Source organism: Rattus rattus, chromosome 1, assembly GCF_011064425.1.
Source record: "Rattus rattus isolate New Zealand chromosome 1, Rrattus_CSIRO_v1, whole genome shotgun sequence".
Lineage (NCBI taxonomy): Eukaryota > Metazoa > Chordata > Mammalia > Rodentia > Muridae > Rattus > Rattus rattus.
This window is the reverse complement of record NC_046154.1, coordinates 201445468-201472580: the sequence shown is the minus strand read 5'-3', so window position 1 is coordinate 201472580 and position 27113 is coordinate 201445468. Positions and strand designations below refer to the sequence as shown.

General features: G+C 40.6%; 1 protein-coding gene across 4 annotated transcripts in view; it reads left to right on the top strand.

Annotated features, from left to right (window-relative positions):
• Positions 1 to 27113, top strand: part of Mon2 (MON2 homolog, regulator of endosome-to-Golgi trafficking) — a 74563-nt gene that overhangs the window by 11866 nt on the left and 35584 nt on the right. For 3 of the 4 annotated variants that reach the window (XM_032913259.1, XM_032913251.1, XM_032913243.1), the window contains exons 3-15: positions 4948 to 5075; positions 5471 to 5602; positions 9058 to 9187; positions 12317 to 12411; positions 13054 to 13179; positions 16743 to 16937; positions 18327 to 18451; positions 18854 to 18990; positions 19855 to 20008; positions 21826 to 22052; positions 23459 to 23540; positions 24296 to 24480; positions 25731 to 25843. In XM_032913259.1, the coding sequence (XP_032769150.1) occupies positions 4948 to 5075; positions 5471 to 5602; positions 9058 to 9187; positions 12317 to 12411; positions 13054 to 13179; positions 16743 to 16937; positions 18327 to 18451; positions 18854 to 18990; positions 19855 to 20008; positions 21826 to 22052; positions 23459 to 23540; positions 24296 to 24480; positions 25731 to 25843 (1829 nt within the window). Of the gene's footprint in view, positions 1 to 4947; positions 5076 to 5470; positions 5603 to 9057; positions 9188 to 12316; positions 12412 to 13053; positions 13180 to 16742; positions 16938 to 18326; positions 18452 to 18481; positions 18991 to 19854; positions 20009 to 21825; positions 22053 to 23458; positions 23541 to 24295; positions 24481 to 25730; positions 25844 to 27113 lie in introns of those variants that run through there. The other variant, XM_032913234.1, reaches the window with a different exon arrangement.

The window sequence follows — 27113 nt, the reverse complement described above, 5'->3', positions numbered from 1 at the left end:
TTCAGACATCTTGTGAAGACCAATGTTGTCAAGATAGGTTCGTGTGTTACTAGTCAAACTGGTGTGTCGTGATTAAGTGGGACTGGAAGAAACGCAGAGCTGTTGGCAGCCAGGCATGGAGGAGACTCAGGCCTGGTCCTGGCGTCCAGCACTGCTGTAAGGGCAGAAAGAGAACAAAGCATGTGCTGTCCTTTGGATTCCTGGACTTAATCACAATGGGAAGGAGGGAGCTGGAAGCCAGGCTTGCAACACGTCTTCCTCTGCTGAGATCGCTCACACCATTACTTTGCTCACATTTCCCACCACTTCTGAGAGGTTTCTGGTGGAATGTTTAGGGTCTTATTTTAAGACTAAGATCATGCCATGTGCAAATAGGCATTCTTTCTTTTCTATTTTATCCCTTTTATTTCTTTCTCATGGTTTATTGCTCTAAGATTTTGGGAACTGTATTGGTTGGACAGGAATGGAAGAGTTCCTTGTGTAAAGGGACTGCTCTCCTCCTCTCCCATTCGCATATGCTGTGTATGAGATTGCTGTCCAGAGCCGCTCTTGTATTGAGACATTCTCCTGCTCTTCACTTTACCTGCCTTGAAGGGATGCTCAGCTTGTCAAAGACCTTCCCTGTCCATTAGGATCATCACTTGATTCTTGTCCTTACACCGTTCATGTGCTCCTTAAACTTGTTGACCATACATGTTGGGTCATCTTTGTATTTTGAATGATGTGTATTTGATTATGGTGTATTTCTTAACATTTTCTCAAATTTGGTTTGTATTTTATTGAGAACTTTGGCTTCTGTGTTCATCAGAGAAATCAGACCAGAGCGTTCGATGCTTTTGTTAGGTTTTTATCTGGTTTTGTATCAGTAATGCTAGCGTCACAGAGTGCGTTTGGTAGTGTTCTTCTCTTTTCTACTTTATGAGTCAGCCTGAGGAACACTGCTGCAAGCTCTTTGATAAAGGTTTGATAGAATGTGGCCACTTTTAGCCTTTCCTTTCTCGAGGTTCTTTATTACTACTTCAGTTTGTTATTTTTATGAATTCACTTAGGTTTCCATAGTCTCTTGAATTCATTTTCATAAGTTATACTTCTAAGAATTTATCCATTTCTTGAGTATTTTCTAGCTTATTGGATGATGGATTTTCAAAGTATTCAAGAATCATGCTCTGGATTTCATTGGTATTATGTTCCATTTTTTCTGGTTTTTATTAGTGTTTTTCTATTTTTCTTTGCTTTGTTGGTTCTATTTTAACTTCTCCCCTTTATTATTTCTTCCTGTCTGCTGTTTTGGGGTTTCAGTTCTTTATCTAGGACCCTGAAGTTCATTGTTCAGTTATTTGAAATCTTTATGATGTTAAAATGTAAACGTTCATAACTCTAAAGTTCCAGTTGCAACTGTTGGCTTTGCTGTTGTGGTGGTGGTTGTTTTGTTTTTGCTTTTTGCATCTCAAATAACTTATACTGTCCTTTGTATTTGATCCTAGGAAAAATTTGTTCTTGATTAATTATCTACTGGCCATTTAAGAATGTGTTGTTTGATCTCTAAACATTTGTAGCTTTTTTGTGTTTTCTCTTGTTATTCAATTTCTAGTTTTATTCCATTATGATTCCATAATATACAGAATTATATCAGTTCAAAAAATCATATTTTAATTGCTTACTTCAATGTCTTTGCAATATATAGAATTTGCAGTTATAGAATTACTGTCTTCAGGTTTGAGTTAAAATTTTCATGCTCCAGAAAGTAAGGGAATAGGAAAGAAAGCCCTAGGGCTCTGTTCCTCTTTCCCAGTGTGAGTCTCTCTCCAAGCTGTGCTAAATTAGTAATTTATGATACTCCAGTGAGGGGCTTTACAGAGAATGTCGTCGGAAGTTGTAGTCTTAGTTTATCATTCCATAGTGTGTACTTTGAAAGGCAGAAAATAGATTTAAATATTCAACATCAAAATAAAAAAAAACCACTTGTTTCATGTGCAAAGTACATTATGGTTACTTAATAGAAACCTCTCTACCTCCCTTCAGTTCCCTTTCAAACAGTCATGTCTTGCTTCTTTTTTTTTTTTTTTTTCCTGAGACCTCACTAGGGTTGTGTGACGTGGACTTGGAATTTAGTGCCAATGAACAATAATTACTTTCTTCCCCAGAATGCATCAGTGGGCAATACTTCAACAGGAGGGAACCCCTTCCTTAATCTGTGCTTGACTTTTAACAAGTTCAGTTTTCTGTGGGCTCTTGCAGGTGCCACAGGCGCTGTGTGGTCTCATCTACACTGGTTGTGTCACACCCAGAGACAACATTTCACAGCCCTTCTCCCTATATTCCACTTACATTATTTCCTCCCGTCTTCTGCATAGAGAGGCTGGGAGTGAGTAACATTTGTCTGTGGTTATAAACACACATATATAGAAGATAGCTTAGCATCATGGCAGATTAGTTCATCAGCAGTAACTAAATTCACTGATAGAGCCCAAGATGTTTAATAAAATTATGGTACATAATACACAGTGGAATTTTGTTCAGCTGTAAATACAAATAAAATTATGAAATTTGTTGGTAAATTAATACAGAGAGCCACAGATGATCAGAGTACAGAAAAAGAGTAACCGTGACATGCTCATCCCTTAATGGCACATATGTATCACACCCCCTCCCCACTGGAACATTATAGAACAGGGGGAACAAATATTGTAAGGATCAGGGGTTGGGGAAGACATCAGTGACAATGTCTTTTGCAAACAACTGGGCCATTGCACTCAAGAGCTCACAGTGGCTCTGATTGTCTGTGTAAGACCTACACAAGATCAAGCCAGTCAGAAATTTTACATAAAATAGAGGAGGGGCTCATGGAGCCCATCCCCGACTGAAGAGTCTTGGCATTTGAGGCTGTTCTACAGACTCGGTTTTCTTCAGGGAAGTGTCCGTGCTAGCATGCTGCCTGTGCTCGAGTGGATGGCCCACACCCTAGACATAAAGACAGCAGAGTTGACTCAATAGGCTTTGAAAAGGCATCAAGTTGGGAGGGGAACGGGGAGAGGGGATGTCTGGAAGGAGCCGGGGAGAGTGGAGGGTTGGCATGGTCAAAAAAAAAAAAAGTGTACATGTATGAAACTCTCAAAGAATCAATTTAAAATGAAATATCAAACAAACTAAAATGCATTTGACAGTAAACATACCAATCAAAAAACAAAGCATGTTATATATAATGGATAAATGTCAAAAAGTACCATGTAAAATTGGGATTAAGAACTAACCAAAAATTGGAGGTAACTGGTGGAAACGATAAGAGCATTGTACCGCATAAGGTACCCTAGGCGCAGAGCAGCAGAGCACATGTGTGTTCTGTCTCTCACACGTCCCAGCTTCAGATCTGTACCCTTGTGTGTTTAACTTGGAGTCTGTGGAGAGAGGCTGCTGTCTGGGTGGAGTCTGCCCTGCAGGAAGAAGGAAATCAAACCGTAGATATGAAAACAGTGAGGAATTTGAGGAGTGTGTGGGAAGCAGCAATAGGGCATGGAGGAAGAAAGGGAGCAGGGCTGAGCAGAACTAAGGATGCATGGAAAACCCATATGGAAACTTACCGCTTTTTAAGCCCATTTAAAAATATCTGTGAGAGAGTCAGAAAGGAGATGTCCTAATGTCTAGGCAGTGTTGGTCTAAAAGTCCAGGGTTATTAAACAAAAGGCCACTGCCAGGTGTGAGTGAGACCCCTCCTCCTGAGTGTTTGCCAGGGAAATCCCCAGAGGTGCCGAAAGCTATACAAGCTCTTGGTTGCCACCAGAGCCAGCTGATGAGACCTGCTAGTGGAGCCCCACACACTGTGGGTGGGGGTATAGGGAAATCAAGCTGGAACTGAGCTGAAGGCTTCCCTTCGGATAGCTGCCACTGTGCTGCTGGAAGGTGCTGTTCAGGAAAGCCAGCAGCGCTCTTCTTGCCTAGCTGTGACGCCTATAGCCTCCAATGCCAGTCTTGCAGGCATGATGTGCCTATCTGGGCTAAAGTGGCGTGAGCATACTGGGTAAAGTCAACTCTTCTCTATTGGGTTTGAGGCCTGCTTCATAGGAGGAAACTCATAGCTGGTACTGTAAACACGGTAAAAGGGAACGATGGCTGTGGTGGCTTTCATACTTTCAGTCATGATTGCGAATGATTTTCTCCCAAATGCTTTTGAAAAAATATTTTCTGAGTCAGATGTACATGTAGTTAATGAGTTTTATTTCCTTGAAAACGGCTATCAGATTCCTACATTTAATGTTCTCTTTATTTAAAATTCCATGCTATTTGTTTAGTTTCTCTGAAAGTGACAGACTTGTTTTATTTATCTTTTTTGTCTTTAAGCAATTTTTAAATTTTGTTATAAATTAGTCATTCAATTGAATTTAATTATTATTGCTACTTTAAAACTAATAAAGTTAGTAGAAGTTAAATAAAAGTTTGGAATAAAAGTTTGTGTATTTACTAGTTAATTTAAAATACTCTTTCCATAATAACAGGAAGAATGCTATTGTCTAGGAGTTGTGTTTATTTCCTGAAGAAATTAGCATTATAAACATTCGCAGCATATAAAAATAATGCAGGGCGTCTGCCTATGAACTGTGGAAGGAATGATGCCATACAATTTGAACCACTTTCTGCTCTATAATATGAATTCTTGTTTATTTTACTCTTGTATAACATGAAGAAATGTTAATTTCTGAACTTGTAAGAATCCATGTTCTCAAAGAGTATGTAGCAGATGGGAGGAGCCAAAATCCCCTGTTAGAGAAAGCCTGGGACGCCTGTAGTTGAGGTGAAGACTTCTCTGTTTGAATTGCCTGAATTCTTATTCCTTGTTTCTGTTTGGATATTTACTTTACATAGAAAGAGTTGCCATAGGTTCTAAGTGTGTAGACAGACATTCGTCCTTATGAATAGATCCAGTAAGTCATCTGATATCTTTTCTGAATAAAGCATTGAAAGAGAACAGCTCAGAAGTCGTGCAGCCTTTCCTAATGGGGTGTGGAACCAAGGAACCAAAGGTCACTCAGCTGTGTTTAGCGGCCATCCAGAGGCTCATGTCACACGAAGTGGTGTCTGAGGTAAGTTGAAGATTTTATCTGAGTGGTTTAAGAGTCACGTCAGAGTCATTCACGGGAAGAGTGAAGCATATCTGTATCTCCTATGAGGCAGTTTTATGAAAGAAAAATAACTTTAGAAATGAAGCTAACATTAAAGATTAACTGCATTCCATTGAGTTACTTGTAGTCTAAGGCATGGTTTTTATAGAACACGTGCTGATTTTAGAATCAAGTTTTCAGTGCCATAAAATAGTTACATAACATAATTCATATTTTAAAGTAGAATCTATCTGAATTGATAGTTGCTCGTGTATTCTGTGTGTATCTAAGTTGACAGTTGAAAGTAAACCATGTTACTGTGACTCTCATCATCTCTCAGGTCTGGTTGACTTTGTGTGCCGTCCTCTGATTCACAGGCCGCTGCTGGAAACATAATTAACATGCTTTGGCAGCTCATGGAAAACAGCCTGGAAGAACTTAAGCTGCTTCAAACAGTTCTTGTTCTCTTAACAACCAACACCGTAGTTCATGACGAGGCACTTTCCAAGGTAAGAAACTTAACTAATTGGTGTTTATAAATGCTTGAGGTAGTGTTTAAGTACGCTGATTAAAAGATGGACTCCTAGAGCCATTGGAAGGAAGAGCAAATCACTTCTCTATAGTTATTGGTCAACCTTTGAGTCAGTCCCCCCAGATGAGAGGACATCCCGTTAGGCTGCGTAACCAGCCTGTGGCTGCTGCTGCCTTTAGTTGTGAATGTTGAGCAGCTGTAGGGCAGGGAAGAGAAGGGACGTGAGAGGAAGGAGGATGCCTTCATCGTGTCGGCTTTCTTAAGGGCCAAACCCTTGTTTGAGCACTTATACCAGATGAGGTTTCATAGCCAGCATTTACTTTCTTCCCGTCTCCCATCCTCCCTGGAATATTAATAGTTCTGTTACATACGTTTTAAAATCATGAAATATTCTGTAGAACAGAAAGCAACACAGTCAGTTCTCAGCTCATGCTTTATTCTCTAGGAGTATTTTGAACTTGTTTGTTTGTTTGTTTGTTTGTTTGTTTTTGGAGACAAAGTCTCAATATGTGGCCTTGGTTGGCCTGAAACTTGCTATTTAGACCAGACTGGCTTCAAACTCACAAAGATCTGCTCGCCTCTGCCTCCCAAGTGCTGGGATTAAGGCATGTGCTACCATGGCCAACGTTTTTTCATGTTTGTGCTCTTAGGGAGGATAGTTCTCATAGAAGTGAGATGTCTACAGTCTCAGTCTACAGGGTCTCAAGTGGGTCTGTATGGTCATCCCTTCAGATGTCACCTTGGTGCTCCTATGGTCTGTACAGCCATCCCTTCAGATGTTACCTTGGTGCTCTTAGAGCACGACAGCTCTTTCATTCTTCCAGGCCCTGTCTGTGAATGCAGTGTTCGTGTGCAGTTCCATCTGCTTTCTTGCTATCCAATTATTCTTGTAATAAATATATTTAAAATATATAAAATGTTACAATTTTCATACTAAAGAAAAAGAACTGGTGCTTGAGGAATGATTCAGTCAGCACAGTGTTTGCTCACAAGCATGGGCACCTGAGTTGCTTCTCTAGTACCCTTGTGAAAGGGTTAGCACCAAGGGTGTGCTGGCTCACAAATCATGGTGGGATCAAACAGGAGGACCCCTCGTACTTGAGCTGACAGGTTATAGTCCATCATCAAGGACATTTGAGGCAGGAACTGAAACAGACCGTGGAGGAGTACTGTCTGCTGGCTTGCTCAGCTTTCTTTCTTATACAACCCACCCACAGTGGGATAGACCCTACATATCAACCACTAATCAAGAAACTGACCACAGACTTGCCCACAGGCCGACTAAGGCAGCAATTCCCCGGTGGGGTTTTCCCTTCCTAGGCTCCTCTAACTGTGTTAAGTTAAAGCACTTGTCGGCCCCTGAGGACCATTGTAAGCCAGTCTATACTAGGGAGGGAGGGAGGCAGGCAGGCAGGCTCCATGAGAGACTCAGTCTCAAAAACCAGGTGGACCGTACTGGCCTTCACACACCCACCATGCACACTGGGCACCTGAACTCACTCACATATGCACTCCTGCACATACATACAGAAGGAAGTGATTATGGAATTTATTTTAGTATGCTAACTAGTTGAAAATGAAGTATTGGCCAATGAAATTCAAGTACAAAGGTATAGTACAAAATTGATCAACATAAAGACTTCTGTATAACAACATAATACACTTTTTTAAAGTTGAAATGTAATTTTTCTGTTACAGGGCGTGCCACTTAAAAACTAAACATAAGAGCACTGGAGAGACAGTGGTTTAAAGCACTAACGGTAGCTCATGCATTTAATCTTAGCACGTGGGAGGCAGTGGCAGCTGGACCTGAGTTCAAGGCCTACCTGGTCTACAGAGTGAGTTCCAGGATAGCCAGGACTACACAGAGAAACCTTGTCTTGACAAAACAAACAAAAAGCATACTGGTTGCTTTTGCTGGGTTTGGTAACCAGCACCCCTGCTGGCCCCCTCAGGCACCAGGCATGCCTAGTGAAAGCAAAAAACTCAAACATAAAATGAAAAATAATTCCTTTAAAACTGTTGGTGAGTTGATAAGGCACAGAATTTTGTATTTCTTCCAACAGTAACAACTGTTTCAAAGTATTAAACTTTTAGATCTTTATGATAGTGGTGTATGCAACCGTTTAGAGCTTGAATCTTGTGGTCCATGAATCATAAAATAAGTCACAGGGTAAAGGAGAACAATTGCAGCAATCTGACAAAGGACACGTGTGTGCTTCTAAGGAACTCTTTAAAGTACTATTTTCCACATGGAGATTGGACAAACAAGTCTAAAGACACTTGAAGAACTGCAGCCTCTGTGACAGTGGGTGTGTGGGAAGAGGCTAGTGAACCGAGAGCTAACGTCAGTGTTGTCTGTCACTGCCTGTCAGAGCAGCTAACCTTTATACAAATGCCACCGTCCACATAGTGAATGCACATGGAATGGCTCTGAAATCCACACACATCCAGAATTACAGCACTGTAGATGTATTTTGGGAAGCTGGCAGTTTCTTTAAAAGTTAACCTGTATTTCCCTGTGACCTGGCCATGCCATTCCTACTCCAGTGCAAAGGGAAGTGTTGTCTTCTCTAGACTTAGATTTGAATGTTCCTAGCGGCCTACTCAGAGGAGCAGCAAACGGAAAACTATCCAAATGTCCGTCAACAGAAATGGTAGCATAGCCACACCCTACAGTCTCGTCTGTAATAAAAAGGAAACTCATACCGATACACAGGCAGCACACTCAAATTCCATGCATAGGTTATAAATGAAAGATGCCAGACAAATCGTAATGAATGAATCTTTTATATAAAACTGTAGAAGATGCTGAGTGGTCAGTAGTAAGAAACTGAGACAGTTCCGTGGTTCAGGAGAGGATATGAATGCAGAGGTGTGTGAGAAGCGCACGGTGGGGTGGGGGTGGGGGGCAGAAGTGCGGCACCACTGCGGTGTGCTCCACTGCCGCATCCTTCTGCGCAGGCGGAGGGAGCTCCTGGGATTGTGTGCCTTTAAGGAGTGCGACTCAGCATGTGCATGTTTCCTTACTAAAGATGCTTTTTAAAGAGAAAAGTGGGGCACTCTTCACTAATAGTGTGCTTTCACTTGTATTTTAGCAACTTATACAGTCCTTCTCTAAGTGTTTAGTGATACAACAAACGTGAATACTTGCTAGGTCTAAAGCAAGTCATTCTGGGAAAAAATTACACACTCACATATACATTAAATGAAGTATATTTGGAAAAAAGTATTTTGAAGTATCTTAGCTAGCCTTATATAGCAGTGTATTTACTGAGACTGAACTATTTTGAAACCTGAGGATTTGTGTGGTTTTATTTTATAAAAAGGTGGAACTTTTAATGTCTAATTGAACCAGATTATTTACTTGTCGTTTCATCGGACAGACGCTGCTCTTCAGTTTCACTTCACGTTAAGGAATTTTTTTCCTAGGCAATAGTTCTTTGTTTTCGACTCCACTTCACAAAGGACAATATTACAAATAATACGGCTGCTGCTACAGTCCGACAGGTCGTAACTGTTGTCTTCGAGAGGATGGTTGCTGAAGACGACAGGCACAGAGGTAAAGGCTGACAGCCGTCTCCTTCTGTCGTGAACACTCAGAAAAATGCCTGAAAACACACACACATGCTCTCTCTCTCTCTCTCTCTCTCTCTCTCTCTCACTCTCTCTCTCTCTCTCTCTCACACACACACACACACACACACACACAAATGCATGCATTCATGTGTACAGATATGTATTATGTAAGTGTGGTAGGTGCAGGTGTGTTATATATGTGCGAAGTTCCTTTCGTTTTTGTTAGCTTGGTGAATTTTCTGACTAAAGTAGCTCAAGGAGGGGACAGTTTATCTCCATTCCTCATTTGAGGGGATACGGAGGAAGGTATATGAGAGGAGTGGAGGGCGACTGCACACTGCACCGTAGTCAGGAGGCAGAGAGAGATGCTGTGTTCAGATCCCAGTTTACAGAACGGTGGTGCATTTATGGTAGGTTTCCATTTCACTTTAATCTAGAAGCTCCCTCACAGGCATGCCCAGGAGCTTGTGTCCTTGAAGGAGAGTCTAAATCTTGTCAAGTTAACAGTCAGCATTAGCCATAGCAGTTAGTGTGTGTGTGTGTGCGTGTGTGTGTGTGTGTGTGTGTGTACATATGTAATACATATATACACATGTACATGTACACATGCTATATGTCTTAATTAGAATTTTATTGTTGTGAAGAGACACCATAACCACAGCAGCTCCTCTAAAGGCAGACATTTAACTGGGGCTGTCTTCCAGTTCAGAGGGTCAGTCAGTATGCCCAAGGCGGGAAGTGTGGCAGTGTAGGCAGGCATGGAGCAGGAGGAGCTGAGAGGGTCTGCAGGCAGCTAAGGAGACTGTGACACACTGGGCATAGCTTGAGCATATGAGGCCTCAGAGTCTGCCCTCACAGTGACACACTTCCTCCAAAAAGATCAGACCTACTCTAACAAGGCCACACCTAATACTGCCACGTGCTATGGCCAAGTATTCAAGCACATTAGTGGATAGGGACCATTCTTATTCAAACCACCACACCATATGACATTTAAAAGTTGACAGCAATTTAAAAATAAATCATTCAGCTGGCATCTGCCTTTAATTCCAGCACTTGGCAGGTGGGTCTTAGTTCCAGGACAGTCAGAGCTACATACAGAGAGATCCTGTCTCAAAAACCCAGACAGACAGACGGACAAATGATTCACTATTTTACCACTGAGTAGATGTTTCATTTTTCCATATTAAGTTTTAACATGTGTATAGATTCTCCCCATTGAGGATGATAATTTCACAATTTAACAAAATATTATATTGCATATATTTTATTTGTAAATATGAATATTTGTGGTGTTCTTTTATCTGTTTACCTTTTAATAGCTGGATTGTATGGTGTGGCTGTGCTCTAATCCACTGACATGCTCCTGCTAGATCCTGTGTACCATTTGGTTTTAGAGCTGTCTTGAGTGCCTCCCACTTGTGCTTTCCACTATTCGGGTCACCACAGAGAGTTAAATCCCCACGCATAGGCCTCCTCATGTGAATCTTTGCCTGCATCTATCAGAAGCTATGGTGTATGTTAGTCTTTCACATCTTAGTAAATACTCTGATTATAATGAGCTGTTTCTTTGTGATTTAGAATTATTTTTAAGTTAGAAACGTTCTTTTGCAGACTCGACAGATACTTGCTGTTCAACATGTTGTAACTTGGGAGAGTTTCTCAGCATAGGAACGTTTCAGTAGTAACTCTGTCGGATGACAAATGATATTCCCACCTGCTGTGGCTAAGATCCTAAGGTGCTACAGCCGTGAACTACCTGGCTCTTTTTCTCAAGCAAGAAAATGTGTGTGTTTAGGTGTGTGCAGGCAGGCTAGCACAGCACGTCTGCGGAGGGTCTGCATGCTCTCCCTCAGTTTCATCCCAGGGACCGAGCAGGTCAGCTAGCTTGACCACAGGCACCTTTACCTGTGGAACCATCTACTGCCTTGAAAATGCTTAGCTACTTTTCCCTTTCAGTCGTGCATCTTTTTTCTTAACCCTTGGTGTTCCATATGACTCATTTAACTTGATGTTTGTGTGGGATGCTGGTAAAATGGAATACTGGGAAATATGGCTGTTGTGCATCCTCTAATAATTACCTTGTCTTTCCTGAGCTGACTGTTGATAAAAGTTTTTGCATTTAGATGGGCATCTTCACTGTTGGTTTGCTAGAATGTTCCTACTGGAACTGGGACATGAGTTTCCTGCATTTTTCCTCTGAGGAAAAGTATGAGTACAGTTGTAGTTGTTATAAATATCAGGGATACTCAGAGTCACACTAAGCACAGGACACTTTCCTACTGTAATGTCTTATATTCATAACCTTGTGTAATTCCTGGAGTAGTATTTTTCCCAAGTTTCTCTAGAGGCTAGTATACCATTTTCTGCTTTCTATTTTAATAACACAGAAAAAATGACCAAGAACAGTTTTTATTTATTTATTACATCAATACTGATTTTAAAACACGCTGCTATACTTTACAAAGAATGTGTCTTTTAAAATTATTACACTTTGTGTATGTGTGTGTTCATGTGCATATGTGTGTATGTATACAAGTATGTAAGTATGTACCACAGCACACGTTGGAGGTCAGAGGACAACTGGGGAGAATCAGTTCTTAGCGTGCACCGTGTCCATCCTGGGCATCACGAGCTTCAGGTCCTCAGGCTCGGTGTCAGGCATCTTTGCCCACCCTCCATGTCATCAGCCCAAAGAGTGGGATCTTCCCTACTAATTAACAAAGGCTCAGCGGGAGAGACCGGTCTAGCTGATTCTTAGGCGATGCAACCCATGGCTGACAGCAGTCGTGGCAGATCCTTTGCATGTGGTAAGGGGCAGAGAAAATGGCTAAGTGGTAAGCTTTACATTTGCTATTTTATACAGATTCAGAGATCACATGATAAAAGCTGCAAAGCAAGAAACTGGGAAGATCAAGTATGCAATAAAAATAGTAAGCTTGTTAAGGTGTAAGAAAATGAGCAATTGTTACTGTTTTTATACAAAGATATCTCATTTGAAGACATGGTTCTTCAAACAGAAACCGTGGTTATATAAAAGGATGACTTTTAAACATAGCATGTGGTTTGGGAAAAGGTCATTCTGAACTCTGGTTTCTGGCATGTTTTGCAGATATAGACCCTCCAGTGCTGATCCAAGGAAACAGTAACAGACGGTCTGTCAGCACGCTGAGACCCTGTGCGAAAGACGCATATATGCTCTTCCAGGTACTTCAGTTGACAGAAATTCTTCCTGTAACATATAGCTTGTGCAGGTGTTTTACTGTAGAATTCATGTTAGTTGTAATTTTAATGCACAAAATTGCATAAAAATTAAAAGTATTAATATTATATTAAAGTAATCCTAAAAAATTGAACAAAGATTTCTGTGTCGACTGTGTACGTAACTAGCATGATAAAGTGTTGGGACCCACCCTAAGGAAGTGAAGTTAAACTCAGAACTAGAAAAATAGGTGTATTAAGGATGACAAATCCTACAAAAACGTTCCTTCAATGAGAAATGTTTAAGAAATAGATTTGCAGTCTACTTAATGTACTTTGATATAGAAATGTCTGCTTTTACATCGATTGGCATGACTAAGTCATTTTAAGTATAGTAAAATTAAAAGCTTATTCCTCATTAAGATAACACTAATACTTGCCTATAGCTGTTTATCGTCTATAATTACATACTTCTGTAAAGGTTTACTAAATTCTCAATGTGTAATTTGTAAAAATTGGAATTGCTAATGCTTACTTTTTAAGAAAAAGAGGTTTGCTTTGTTTTTGTTTTATAAACTTAGTTGTGGAACGCATATGTTATCATAACACATGATGTTTGATTTTTTTTTTTTTTTTTTAATTTCCCAGGACCTCTGTCAGTTGGTTAATGCTGACGCCCCTTACTGGCTAGTAGGCATGACGGAAATGACTCGGACATTCGGCCTTGAGTTGCTAGAGTCTGTCCTTAATGATTTTCCACAAGTGTTTTTACAAGTAAGCCAATCGACGTTAGTTTGTCACAAAGTTGTTTTACCAGATATTTGTCAAGAAACCAACATGTATTCCTCCGTATTAGAAGATGTGGGTGTGCCTCAGGCTTCAGACCAAAGCTGCTTTGTGTGACTTGCTTGTCTGAGGGTGTGTGGTTGATGGTGTTTTGTTCTTTTATGACAGGGCTTTTCCATGTGCACCTGCCTCAGTCTCCTGAGGGCCGGGGTTATAGGCGTAAGGAAAAAACCATCAGTCTAATGTTGATTTATTTTTTTGTAATTACCCCCAACATTTTAAAAGTTTATTATTGAGTAAATCTTAGAAACTTATTTAGGTAAATTTCCCCAAGCTATGGAGTTAAGAAAGATGTGTGAAAATATGCTGTTTCTTTTTGTTTTCTTTTGTCAATGTCTCTGGTTGTTTCATCTCCATGTTTGTTTATGGTAACTCTCTGGTTGTTTTGTCTGTGCACCACATGCATTCACTGCTCATGGATGCCAGAAGAGGATGTCTGATCTTCTGGAACTGAAGTTACAGATGGTTTTTAGTTACCACGTGGGTGCTAGGAATCAAACCTGGGTCCTCTGCATGAGCAGTTAGTGCTCTTAACCACTGAGCCATCTCTCCAGCACCTAAAATAAGCCATTTCTTAGTAGAATCCGTGAAAGCCATTATTTCATAATTGTGTATTTCAAGTTCTCAAAATAATCTACCAGCACACATTACTACTATACCCAGCCAAACTATCTGTTGTAATTGAAGGAAAAAGAAAACCATCTATGATTAAAAACTAAAATAATTCATGACCACTAAACTACTACTAGAGAAGATACTTGAAGGAATCCTTCAGACTGAAGAGAAAGATAACATTTTCATAAGACTATAGAGAAGAATAATTATGCTAGAGTGTGGAATGAGGAATAGGAAACACTAAATACTTCAAAGTCTATAGGAATTAGCGTGCACTTTTCATTTATAACTGTGTATAGTAATGGTCTCAATTCTCTGATCAAAAATAGCACAAACCATGAGACTGAATTTAGGCCAGATTTTGGAAAACAGATACCGTGTCTCCCTCATTTTTTGTCCCAAGGATTTCATAGTCACGGGAAATCAGGTGTAAACACTGAGTGAAGGTTGAATCTTTGGAGGGAGAAAGAGGAAGGTTGGAGAGCTAGTGCACACTTAGGAAGGTGCTCATCACCCCGTGTGCTCGAGTGTACTAGGGCACACTTAGTAAAGTGCTTACCACCTGATGTGCTCGAGTGTACCAGCAGGCACATTGGAAAGGTGCTGATCTCGCACCATGGAAAGCTCAGGTAGTGTGAGTGACAAGTTTCACAAATGTACTCAAGCATGGTTTTTATTTGGTAGTAAAAGAAACTGACACAAATATTAGAATCAAGTTTAGATCACTCTTACTATTCCATTTTACATGGAAAGAATTAACACATACATTGAAATATATGTGAAAAAATATAAGAGCATACATCAGAAGTTAGTAGTGATTATTAGCTCATCTCCAGAAAATGAGATTAGTAAACACAGTCTTCTGGTTTTGTTTGTTTGTTTTTAATAGGTAGTTACTGAGCAAATTAATTGCCTGTAACTTGCTTACTTTTCTGTAACATTAAATTATTAACTTGGATGACTTTTTAAAATGATTCATTCGTGATTTTAATGAAATCTGAATGGTTAAAATAATAAAATATATTTGAAATTGATCATTAAATACAGACTTAAGCCATATATTGTCACTAAAGTGAGACTATTCTTTTTAGTTTGTTTTTTGTTTTTCACTTTACATCCCGATTGATGTCCCCTTTCCTGGTCACCCCTTTCCACAGTCCTTCCCCCTACCTCTCCTCCCCTTCTCCTCTAAGAGAGTACAGACCCTCCTCCACGTAGCTCCCCACCTTGGCACATCAAGTTGATGCAAGGCTGGGAGCATCCTCTCCCACTGAGGCCAGACAAGGAAGCCCAACTAGAAGAACGCATCCCACAGACTGGCAACAGCTTTAGGGACAGCCCCCACTGCAGTTGTTCGGGACCCACATGAAGACCAGACTGTACATTGGTTACATAAGTGCAGGGGTGGGACATGCTAGGTCCAGCCCATGCATGTTCTTTGGTTGGTGGTTCAGACTCTGAGAGCTCCAAGGGTTCAGGTTAGTTGACTCTGTTGGTCTTCCTGAGGAGTTCTTATCTCCTTCCCCCCAACTCTTCTATAAGAGTCCCTAAGCGCCATCTAATGTTTGGTTGTGAGTCTCTGTATCTGTTTCAGTCAGCTACTGGGTAGAGCTCAGAAGACAGCCATGCTAAACTCCTGTCTGCAAACATAACAGCGTATCATTGATAATGTCAGAGATTGGGGCTTGCCCATGGAATGGATGTCTCTAGTTATTGCTTGGCGAGTTCCTTAGTCTCTGCTCCATCTCCCCCATCCCTGTGTTTCTCATAGACAGGATAAATTTTGGGTGGAAGGTTTTGTGGCCGGGTTGGTGTCCCTATTGCTCAACTGGGGTTCCTGCTTGCCTGGCTCCAGGAAGGGGCCTTTTCAGGCTCCATCTCCCTACTGCTGTGAGTCTCCGCTGGGGTCGCCTGTCAGTGCTTGGAGCCTCCCCGTCTACAGGTCTCTGCGTCCTGACCCCACTTCCTCCCCCACTACAGATTCCCATTCATTCTCATTAGGACCAGGCTTCGGGGAGAGACAGGGGAGATGGCCATGAGTCAGACTACTCAGCTGATGTTGATGAAGATTAGCAAGTTAAGGATTTCACCTGACTCACAGTGACTCCAAATAAACTTCTACAATTATTTACAGAGTTCCTAACATGTAAAATAGTTGTGCTTGTTTATACTTATTAATCAAGTTTTTACTCCTTTTAAATGCTTTATAGTCTTGTGTTCTTAGTAATGGAAACTAAAACTTGTAAAATCATGTATGTTCTCTTTTTAAAATATACATTAATTTTTAAACTTCTTGAAACATTTCTAGTTTGTGTTTAATCCATTTAAGAACAGTGCAAATTTCAAACTTCTTTGTAAATTATACAAAGGGCCTCATGAGACAGTACCACTTACTGTTGATATATTGGCAACTATCAGATTCTGGGAAAGGGGCAAGCGTCTTACCCAATAGTGAAATATCTTACAATCTTACTCAGTTTGAAAGTATTAATTACATATAATTGATAGTGATGACTAGTCTTCACTTTAGTGACAATACAAGGCTTAATCTGCATTTAACGGTGAACTTCAAATACACTTTATTATTTTAATCCTTCAAATTTCATGTGATCAACTAGATCAGTTAGGTGGTGTCAGATTGCACAAACAGTGCTGGTTAAAATCTTTGGAAAGCGAACAAGAAACAGTGAATGTGGAAAGAGATGTGTAAGGAATGGGATGTGAGATGGGGAGGGGTGTAGCAAGCACAGGAGAGAAAGATGTAACCAGAATGTATTTATAGTACAAGAAAAACTCATTAATTTAGATCATTTATGATAATCTAAGTTTTTAGAAGTATCACTACAAACTTGGTAATTTTTTTCCTTTGCAAATAGCATCAAGAATTCAGTTTTCTCCTCAAAGAAAGGGTGTGTCCACTTGTGATCAAGCTCTTTTCACCAAATATAAAGTTCAGACAAGGTTCCAGTACTTCATCTTCTCCAGCACCAGTTGAAAAACCATATTTTCCTATTTGCATGCGTTTACTGAGAGTGGTGTCTGTTCTGATCAAGCAGTTTTACAGTCTTTTGGTAAGTATTAATTTCTGGGCATGTTTTTATATACAATTTTATGCGTTCATGTTTCTCTGACAGAATACCCGACCTATGGACGTACAGGAGGGAAGACTTACTCCTTGGCTCCTGGTTTTAAAGGCTTTGGTCCTTAGATAGCTGATTGTATTACTTGGGGCCTGCATTAGGCAGAAATGTCATAGTTGTGGGGAATGTAGCCAGGAAGCAGACAGATCATGCCTATGGCGTCAGGCCTCCTCCATCTCCCCCTTTTATTCCATCCCAGCTTTTGTTGGAGGTGTCACCCACATGCAAGGTGAACTGTCCTTCCTATTAATCTTACTCTTTGAGAGCACCCTCACAGATGTGCTCAAACATGGACCTCATGAATGCCTAGGTGCTTATTCCTTCAATCAAGTTAACAGTGGAAATTAAGCATCAGTTGTTTTTAGATAAAATAGATGTATATATGTTAGAATTGTGTGTGTGTGTGTGTGTGTGTGTGTGTTCTAATGCTATTGTGTTTGTACTATCAGATCAAGTCTTACTACACTGAAAGTAACAAATCATAATAGTATTCTTATGAAAATGCATTTGACCACATACATTCCCATAACTGATCTCCAGGAACTCCAAAGTGTTCAACAGCCTCTTTGAGAACCACTACCCTTAAGAACCATGCTGTCCCACTATTCATTAGGTCATCCTTTCAGTAGCTCAGAGTGAAGCTAAGTGACAGTCACATATTAGTTCTCTTTGCCTGTACCATCATACCTGTCATAGGGGTTCCGTTACTGTGAGGAGGCACCATGACCATGCAACTCTTTTAAAGGACAACTTTTACTTGTTGCTGGCTTGCCATTTCAGAGGCTTACTCACTCCATTATCATCATGGCAGGAAGCATGGCAGCTGGCAAGCAGGCATGGTGCTAGAGAAGGAGCTGAGAGTTCTACATCTTGGTCTGAGGCAGCAGCCTGACACTGTGTCACTGGGTGTGCTTGAGCTTATATGAGATCTCGAAGCCTGCCTCCACAGTGCACACTTCTCCAACAAGGCCACCTCCTAATAGCGCCATGCCCTGTGGGCCAAACATTCAAGCACAGGAGTGTAGTTAAACCAGCACAACACCAACTGCCTCTTTCTTTGTAGCATACATGTGCTGTATTACTGAAGGTTAGATCGTACGTCTGTTAGCTGTTTGTAGGACTAGAGATGGCAAGATGATATACCATGTTTTCTGAAAATAAGGGTTTTAGCAGATCATTAATATTTTAGGTATATAGTTAGAGAGAAGCTGTGGTTGTTTTCTGCTGAACTAGTTCTGCCTTTTCTAGTTACTGTTAAGATGATTTGACATTATTATGATTTCTTTTTGACTCAAATGTTTTAAAATCTGCTGTTTGTAGGTGACTGAGTGTGAAATATTTCTGTCCCTTCTGGTGAAGTTTTTGGATGCAGATAAGCCACAGTGGCTCCGAGCCGTTGCCGTGGAGTCGATACACAGGCTCTGTGTGCAGCCTCGGTTGTTAAGGTAAAGCCGCAGCCGGACTCCTGTACCAGCCTGGTAACCTTGTTGCTCAGTTAAGAGGAACTCAGTGCTTATGTGTAGGATTAGTGATGGTTACCAAAGAGATTGTGCGTTTATGTGCATGAAGTCACCAGTGGGAGCTCAGGATGACTTGAGAGAGGTCAGACACACAGGTCGTGGGCCATCTTTTACTAAACAAGTGCAGCCACCGTTTTCTTTTCTTTTTTGCTTTGTGATGACCTTTGTCAAACAAATCTTTGTTTCTAACCCAAATTAGAGAAACCACTCAGGCATAAAGAATGATACCAAATATGGAATTGTAAATATTAAGTAATATTACTGCTTTTAAAATGTGAGTAGTACATTAAAATGCTTTTCCCAGAAATGTTTAAAATTACTTTGCAGGTCCTTTTGTCAGTCGTATGACATGAAGCAACATTCCACCAAGGTTTTCCGAGACATTGTGAATGCCCTGGGGTCTTTTATCCAGTCTCTGTTTCTTGTCCCACCTACTGGAAATCCTGCTGCAGCCAACCAAGCTGGTAATGTTGTCGTCGCCATATGTGTCTTCACTTTCTCCCTTGGTTTATAGTAGTCAGTGTTAGGAGAGAAGTTTGTGCCTATACAAAGTTAAACCACCTGAATATTTTGAGGTTCATATTTTTATAAAATATAAATTTTGTAAAATATATTAAAAGAGATTTGTATTTTTGTTTATTCCTATAACTGTATGTGTTCATGTATGTGCAAGCACAGGTCATGTGCATGCACACTTGTGTAGGCCAGAGAGCAACCTTGATTGTCATTTACTAGGAGCTTGTGTTTTGAGACAGTTCTCTCACTAGGACCTGGGGCTCATTGATTAGGTGATCTGGATGGCTAGCAGGGTGCTGGATCTGCCTGCTTCTGCCTCCCCAGTGCTAGGATTGCGTGTGTGTATCACCGAGCCACAAGATCCTTGTGGGTATTGAGGAGCAAAATCAAGCACTACTTTGTGTATCCATCAGTTACTCATGTTGGAGTTTCTCTGTTGAGTTGCATGTTTTCTTCATTCACTGTGAGTTTGAGTATAAACTATAACTTCCACCATTTTAAAACATACATACACATCTTATGTGCACTGGAGAGCTGTACACATTTGTGTGCACTGGAGAGCAAACTCAGGTCCTCATGCCTGTGTGACAAATGCTTTACCAGCCGAGCTACTGCCTACCTAGGCATTAGCTAGTAAAAAATTAAGTGGTTATATAAAGGAAATAGACTTTGGGTAAACTGAGTCAACAGATGTCATTTATAGGTATCACACTTGAGAGCACAGAATCTTTAAGTCTGAATAGACACTGGGATTTGTTGACTTGTAATCAAGGAATAAGTTGGTATGCTTGCTTTTCCTCCTTCCCTAACAGGGAACAACAATGCTGGTGGCCCAGCCTCAGCACCAGCTAACTCAGGGGTGGTGGGCATTGGTGCAGGTGTCACTCTGCTGCCAGCGTTTGAGTACCGAGGAGCTTGGATACCTATCCTGACGATTACAGTTCAAGGCAGTGCTAAAGCCACCTAGTAAGTAGTAGCAGCATTATTCTATAATAAGTAATTACCACTGAAGATGCTATTTCATTCTAAAGTACTTCTGTCTACAGTAGATTTAATATTGCTGATACACTTTGGGGCTTACTTTGTTTTGTCATATTCTGAGAATTTTAAGCAAGTCTACATTTTCTACTACTTATGGGGTACTAGTAGCGCTATAAACAAAATGTGAGGAGTTGGGGATTTGGCTCAGTGGTAGAGCGCTTGCCTAGCAACCGCAAGGCCCTGGGTTCGGTCCCCAGCTCCAAAAAAAAAAAAAGAAAAGAAAAGAAAAGCAAAAAAACAAAACAAAATGTGATTTATTTACCTGAGTTGACTCCCTTGCCCTACATAGCTTCTTAGTTAAGTGTGTGGTTTGATTTTAGACTTCATGTACACAGCTCATCTAGAATAGAGTTCCCTTTGGCAAATTCAACTTTATTTAACCTAATTAATCTATGAAATGGAAGTTGTTACAGAGCTAAATTCTAGAACTTTCTTGTGTATAAATGTATAATTCTTGTGTTCACATGAGTTGCAGAAGCATTCTGCTGTTCTGTAAGTTGTCTTTTTCTTGCTTCTGCCCGTGGAACAGAGTAGTTTCCAATTTTGATGGAGTGACTTTACCCATGTTTTGATTGTGTTTTTGGTGTTACATGTAACAAACTGTTTCGAGAAGAGACATAGTCACACATCATTAAGAGTTTTGTGATTCCTTTTATATATAGGTCATTGATTTCTTTCTCGTTAGTTTTGTGTATAAGAGATAGGGCTCTGACATCTCCTTTTCTTTGGATGGGAATACAGCTTACAACTATTCACCATTCATTCTTTGCAGGTGAATCTGTCACTCTGTTCTTAGCCTGAGAAATGACCATTTTGAGGGATCCAGAACCATAGCTCCTCATTTGTCCTAAATTAGCACATAAGGCATACTTACTGTCTTGCTTTCTGAACAGTTGCTCCTATGTAGTAGATTTGGGCTTTACACACAAATGTCCCCCAGTGCTCCTTGTACTGTTGACTGATGGTCTCTGAGGTCACCTGTGCTCTGGGTATCTCAGAGTTATACTTTCTCCCTCGTAAAAGAGTCTTCTCTTTTATGTCATTTTAAAATAAGAGATTAAGAAGCATAGTAATCTATGTTACATATTTTGTGTTAGGTTTTATACTTCTCACAGCAAAGAATAGTGAAGATGCCACCTTATATCAAGAAGTCGTTATGGTAGCAGCTAGACCTTAATTTTTCTGATCTTTTTATTTACATTAAAATACATTTTATGTGTGTACACATGTATGTGCACCATAGCACATGTGTGACGGTGTGAAGTCAGTTCCCTCCTTCGTCATGTTGAGATCAAACTTAGATTATCAGCCTTTTCAGCAAGCACCTTTTATCCACTGAGCCATCTCACCAGCCCCTCTGATTGTTTTAAAGTACTGGAGAAGGATTGTGTTCCAAATGAAACGAACTCAGTAAGGCCTCTTCTTTTCTCCCCCCTTTTTTCCTTTCCTTTCCTTCCCTTTCCCTTTCCCTTTCCCTCCCCCCTCTCTCCTCCCTTCCTTCCTGTCTGTCTGTCTGTCTTTTTTCTTTCTTTCTTCTTTTCTTTTCTTTCTTTCTTTCTTTCTTTCTTTCTTTCTTTCTTTCTTTCCTTCCTTCTTTCTTTCTTTCCTTCCTTCTTTCCTTCCTTCCTTCCTTCCTTCCTTCTTCCTATTAGTAACTTTTAGAGTCTACACATTATGGAAATGGTTGTTCATGGTTCTTTTCTTTGCCTTCTCATCAGTGCTTGTATTTCTTGTGATTTCAGCCTAGAGATGCTGGACAAAGTTGAACCCCCAACTATACCAGAAGGCTATGCCATGTCCGTGGCGTTCCACTGTCTGTTGGATCTTGTCCGAGGAATCACCACTATGATAGAAGGAGAGTTAGGAGAGGTAGAAACAGAGAGTCCCACTGTCACGGAAGGAGCATCTTCACAGTCATCAGAACGGCGAGATGAGCAGTCCGCATCAGACCACATGGATCAGGAAACAGGTGTGTTCCTTGTCATTGTTACTTTTCAGGAGTTGGAACTTTAAGTTGTGAGAATTGAGGGGAAGTCACTGTGCTATCATTTGCCCTTGCTCCCAGTTGGTAACACTTCACCGTGCTGCTCTTACCCTCTGTATTTTGTATATATGTCACTATATTTTTTCCGAGCTATTTGAGATAAAGTTCTGGACATGCTATCCCACTGCCCCTTAATATTTGGATGTGCTTTTAAAACTAATCATAGTCTCCCCCATTCTGATGCCGTTACTGTCACCGATTAGGTCAGTCTAATATTTAATATTAATCTAGGTCTTCTTCATATTTACCAATTGTCCCAGTGTTTTTCCTTGTGGTCCCTTGTTTTTGAATTTATTGCTGTGTGTGGATATTGTTCTACAATGTGGAATGCAGTTCTTCAGTTCTTGTTTTATATGACCTTGACATTCTTAGAAGGATATATCACCAGTTGGTTTATTCATTCTAAGATCAGCACAGGGTGATTCCTATATTTAATTTAGCTACTAATTTGATGTATCAGTATGTGAGGAAGCAAAAATACAGTTTTCGGAGATGTTTACTTTTGAATAAAACTGGATTTTTAGTGAATGCAGAGAATTATAATCACTGGCCATCATTTTTTAGTGTGATGGCCTTTTCAGGCTGGACAGTGTTCTTTTGACATGTCTCGTGTCCTTCCATGTTCTCTTGGTTCCCCTTACAACTCAACAAAGCAAGATGCTCTCAAGTAATCTCGCATGTTTCTAGTCCAGTCGGGTGTTAGTCAGTTTTCTGGGAAGCCCTGCAGACAGACCTGAGACTGACCTATGGGCACTAGCTGGGCTTCTTGCTGCTTGGCCAGGAAGGACACCCATCGAGTGGTTGAGATGAATTTGAAATGTCTGCTTCCTTGTACTAAAGACCATGACATCAACCCAGGTTCTCTATTTGTAGGTCAGTTCTAACTTTACATATTTGTAAATCTCTTCTCCAACCGTGAGGTGCCTAGTGTTATTCGATTTAGTGTAGTTACTTATGCCTGATTCTCACCGTATGTCATGGTATTGTAGGTGAGCAAATGTTTTAGACTGTAGTCCACACACTAGTGTCCTGTTGGTCCCATGGATGGACAGTCTGGACTGCTGAAGGAAATGGAACTGGCATTATGTAGTTTTTAAAAGATATTTATTAACTGAGATGGTGGCCTATCTTGTTTTAACTATTGTGATTTAAAACAACTTAACTTAAAGAGTCTTAATTATGAAATTATCACAGCTTCTACATTTTTATTATTTAGATTTAAATATTAGAATTTGCCTAATGACTGAGTTCTTGCTGGAATATCTGAATTTTATAGACTGACAGTTCGTTGTAATGGTGTAACCTGATTGAGTGTTGTATTTCCTTTGAAGTAAGCAGAGCTGTTTGGGAAGAGATGGTGAGCGCTTGCTGGTGTGGTCTCCTTGCTGCACTCTCACTTCTACTTGATGCCAGGTACTACGTCTGTAAGCTTTCCATCCAGTCATTGCAGTTAAACCAACAATGCACTTACCTCCCTCTGCCCAGGAACTTATTCCTACCCCAGTTTTCTGTGTGAGTAGAACTCTGTTGCTCTTTTTAATTTCCTGTGCAGGATGATAATTTGCATGCACACTGTCATGGTGAAATTAGGGTAGTTAGCACTGCACTTCCTCATTTCTCTCAGAACATTGTTCTTCACACCCCCTGGAGCCCGTGTTTGCTCTGAACTCACACTAGAATACTCAAAATGTGTTAATAAGTCACAAATACAGCTTTCAGGTTACGGAGCATCGTAACACACTGTGTCACACAAGGCTTGCTATTGCCGTGCAGTGATGGGAATTGGCTTGGTATTTCTCCCATACTTAACTGATTTTAAGGTGTTTGATGTGGTGAGGCAGTTCCTACCTCTAATCCCAGCACTTGGGAGACTGAAGATGATAGATTGCAGTGAGTTTGAGGCCAGCCTGGAGTAAATACCCTGTCTCAATAAACAAATAAAATGCTTGATATATTTAGTTTAATCTTTATGTTCTTTTTTCCACCTATGAGTGTGCATTGCATTATATAGGACAGTTTTTTATATATTTGGTTACTTAGTTAAAATTCCATCCTAAGTACATTGGTTTTAGCTTTTCTTGAAACCTCCCTGAGTACATGCGCCTGCATCTTGGTTTGAAGCATAACTGAGATAAGCTGGGGAGGTAAACAGAGCGCTTGTCTTCCAGCACAGATGAGGCTGCCACGGAGAACATTTTGAAGGCTGAACTGACCATGGCTGCTCTCTGTGGAAGACTGGGCCTTGTAACTTCAAGAGATGCCTTTATAACTGCAATATGCAAGGGCTCCTTGCCTCCACATTATGCTCTGACTGTGCTGAACGCCACCACTGCAGCTACACTCTCCAACAAATGTAAGCACTAAGCCACACAGCTGTCTCTGCCTACCGGGGTGCCAACAGAAAAGGGGGTTAGGAGCCTCACGTTCAGGCCTCCTCTGTCCCCATGTGGATGGTGCTCCCTCCCTCTGCACAGGTGTGCTCCTGCCTTTCCATTTTGTCCTCCTCTTCAAAACAGTTCTTTTTTCTCCTGAAAGGGAAGAGAGAAGGTGAGACTTAGGGTCATTGGACTCTTTGTTTCTCTCCTGTGGGGCCACAGAGAATATATCTCTTTTCTTTTGCTCGTCCCATTAAAAAAAGGTGTTGGTGGGGAGGATGGGGAGGGGAACACCCATATAGAAAGGGAGGGGGAGGGGTTAGGGGGATGTTGGCCTGGAAACCGGGAAAGGGAATAACAATTGAAATGTAAATAAGAAATACTCAAGTTAATGAAGATGGAGAAAGGGGTTGGGGATTTAGCTCAGTGGTAGAGCGCTTGCCTAGTAAGCGCAAGGCCCTGGGTTCGGTCCCCAGCTCTGAAAAAAAAGAAAATGTATCATGTAAAAATGATCCATAACTTTGGCAGGAGGAATGAGTGGGATAAACTGCCTAATAAATGGTATTTCAACACACACACACACACACACACACACACACACACACACATACACACACAAACTCAAACATACAAAAAAGGTGGTGAGAAGAATATAGTAATAGCAATGTTAAGTAATAATTATACAGACAGTAATATAATTGTGATACTCCTTTGTAACTATAGTACGTTGTTGAAGTGATGATTGCTGTTTTTCTTTTTTCTTTTTCTTTTTTTTTCTTTTTTTCGGAGCTGGGGACCGAACCCAGGGCCTTGCGCTTGCTAGGCAAGCGCTCTACCACTGAACTAAATCCTCAACCCAGGTTTATTACTTTTAATTTATATATATTTCAATGTGATACCCAGATTTCACCTCAAAATTTATTTGCCTATAACTAGAAAAGTACACATTGATTTATGTTTAAAATACTTAGTGAGTTCTAATTTTATTTTGCTCATAAAACATGCTACCAGCATTTTATAATTACAACTTACATGGAAAATTCCTTCACATTTGCTTCTGTTAGCATCTGTACCTAAGAGTTATCAGAAGTTTGCATAAATCTGGATAATATTACTGCTGCTTAATTGTAAGGGTTGAAATTTATTCTGATAAATCTTTACTAGTATAGCAGTGCCTTGAGAGAAATGTGAGTGCTATGCTTCACTGAGGCTTTCCTCTGTGTTCTAGCATATTCTATCCAGGGCCAAAGTGTTATGATGATCAGCCCATCCAGCGAGTCTCACCAGCAAGTTGTGGCCGTGGGTCAGCCTCTCGCAGTGCAGCCTCAAGGAACAGTGATGGTAATTTGATTAGGGCGGGAGTTATTGTGGTTACCAGTTAATGGTCAAGGGCTTCTGTCATGTTCCATTTTTGTACTTTCCAAATGGTATTACTTACTGAGTTTCTTTTACCTAGAGAATTATCCTGAACATAGTAATTATATATTTTCTTGACATTGATATAACTGGCAACTTCTTTGTACATGTGTGTTTGTATGGTGTGCATACATGTGTGTATTTGTATTGCTATGTATGGTCAGCACATATGCAAGTGTGGATATGTGTTTGTGTGTAGAGGCCAGAGGTCATCGTCTGCCATCTTCCTCTGCTGCTTCACATTATACACAGTTTCTAACTCACCTGAATCTAGTGCCCTCCTATAGTCTAGGTAGCCTGTCTCCACCTCCCAGGCCAAAGGCTGGAGTTATAGATGAGTCTCCATGCTCTCCCAGCATTAGCATGGGTTATGGGGATCTGAACTTCAACCCCCACCATTATGTGGTATCCAGTTGGTGGTAAACTGAGGTAGGCAGTTGTTGGGGTCAGTGCTTAGAGCTGCTGATGGGGGTTGATCCAGACACTCACAGGGGCTGATCACAATGGCAGCCTATGATTAGAGAAGTTACTCAGAAGATTTTTCTCTGAGGAAAAAAAGTTTAATTTACACTGGGCCTGCCACTCCCTGTGGCCAGGGAAAAAACTATAAACTCTTTTAATTCCTTGGGGCCGGCAAGAAAGAGAAGGAAAGAGAAAATTCACACACACACACACACACTCTCTCTCTCTCTCTCTCTCTCTCTCTCTCTCTCTCTCTCTCTCTCTCCCTCTCTCTCTCTCTCTCTCTCTCTCTCTAGTGGATAAAACAAAAGGCTGAGTCCAATAGCTTCATACACACAAATATACACATTCACACATTGAATGGTTAGAGGAAAGCTCCAGCAAGCAGGCTCCAAGCATTTCACACACACATGCACACGTACATGCACAGGCACACATGTACCATGTTTGGTGGATGGAGCAAGCTCCAGCATACGCCCAGACAAGCTTTACAGGTATACATGCATACACATAGTTGATGGGTGGAAAGAACAATTCTCCAGCCCACCACACTTTATTCTTTCTTCCATAGTTTATATATCGCAGCAAAAATCTTTCAAGCAGTATACAATTTCACTGTGGTTATGGTTTAGTTTTCTTCTAGTAAATGATTATGAAAAAAGTGTGTTCCCCTATACTTTTACAAGAAATATCATTAAGTGGTACAGGTAAAGAAAACAAATTATTCCCCAAA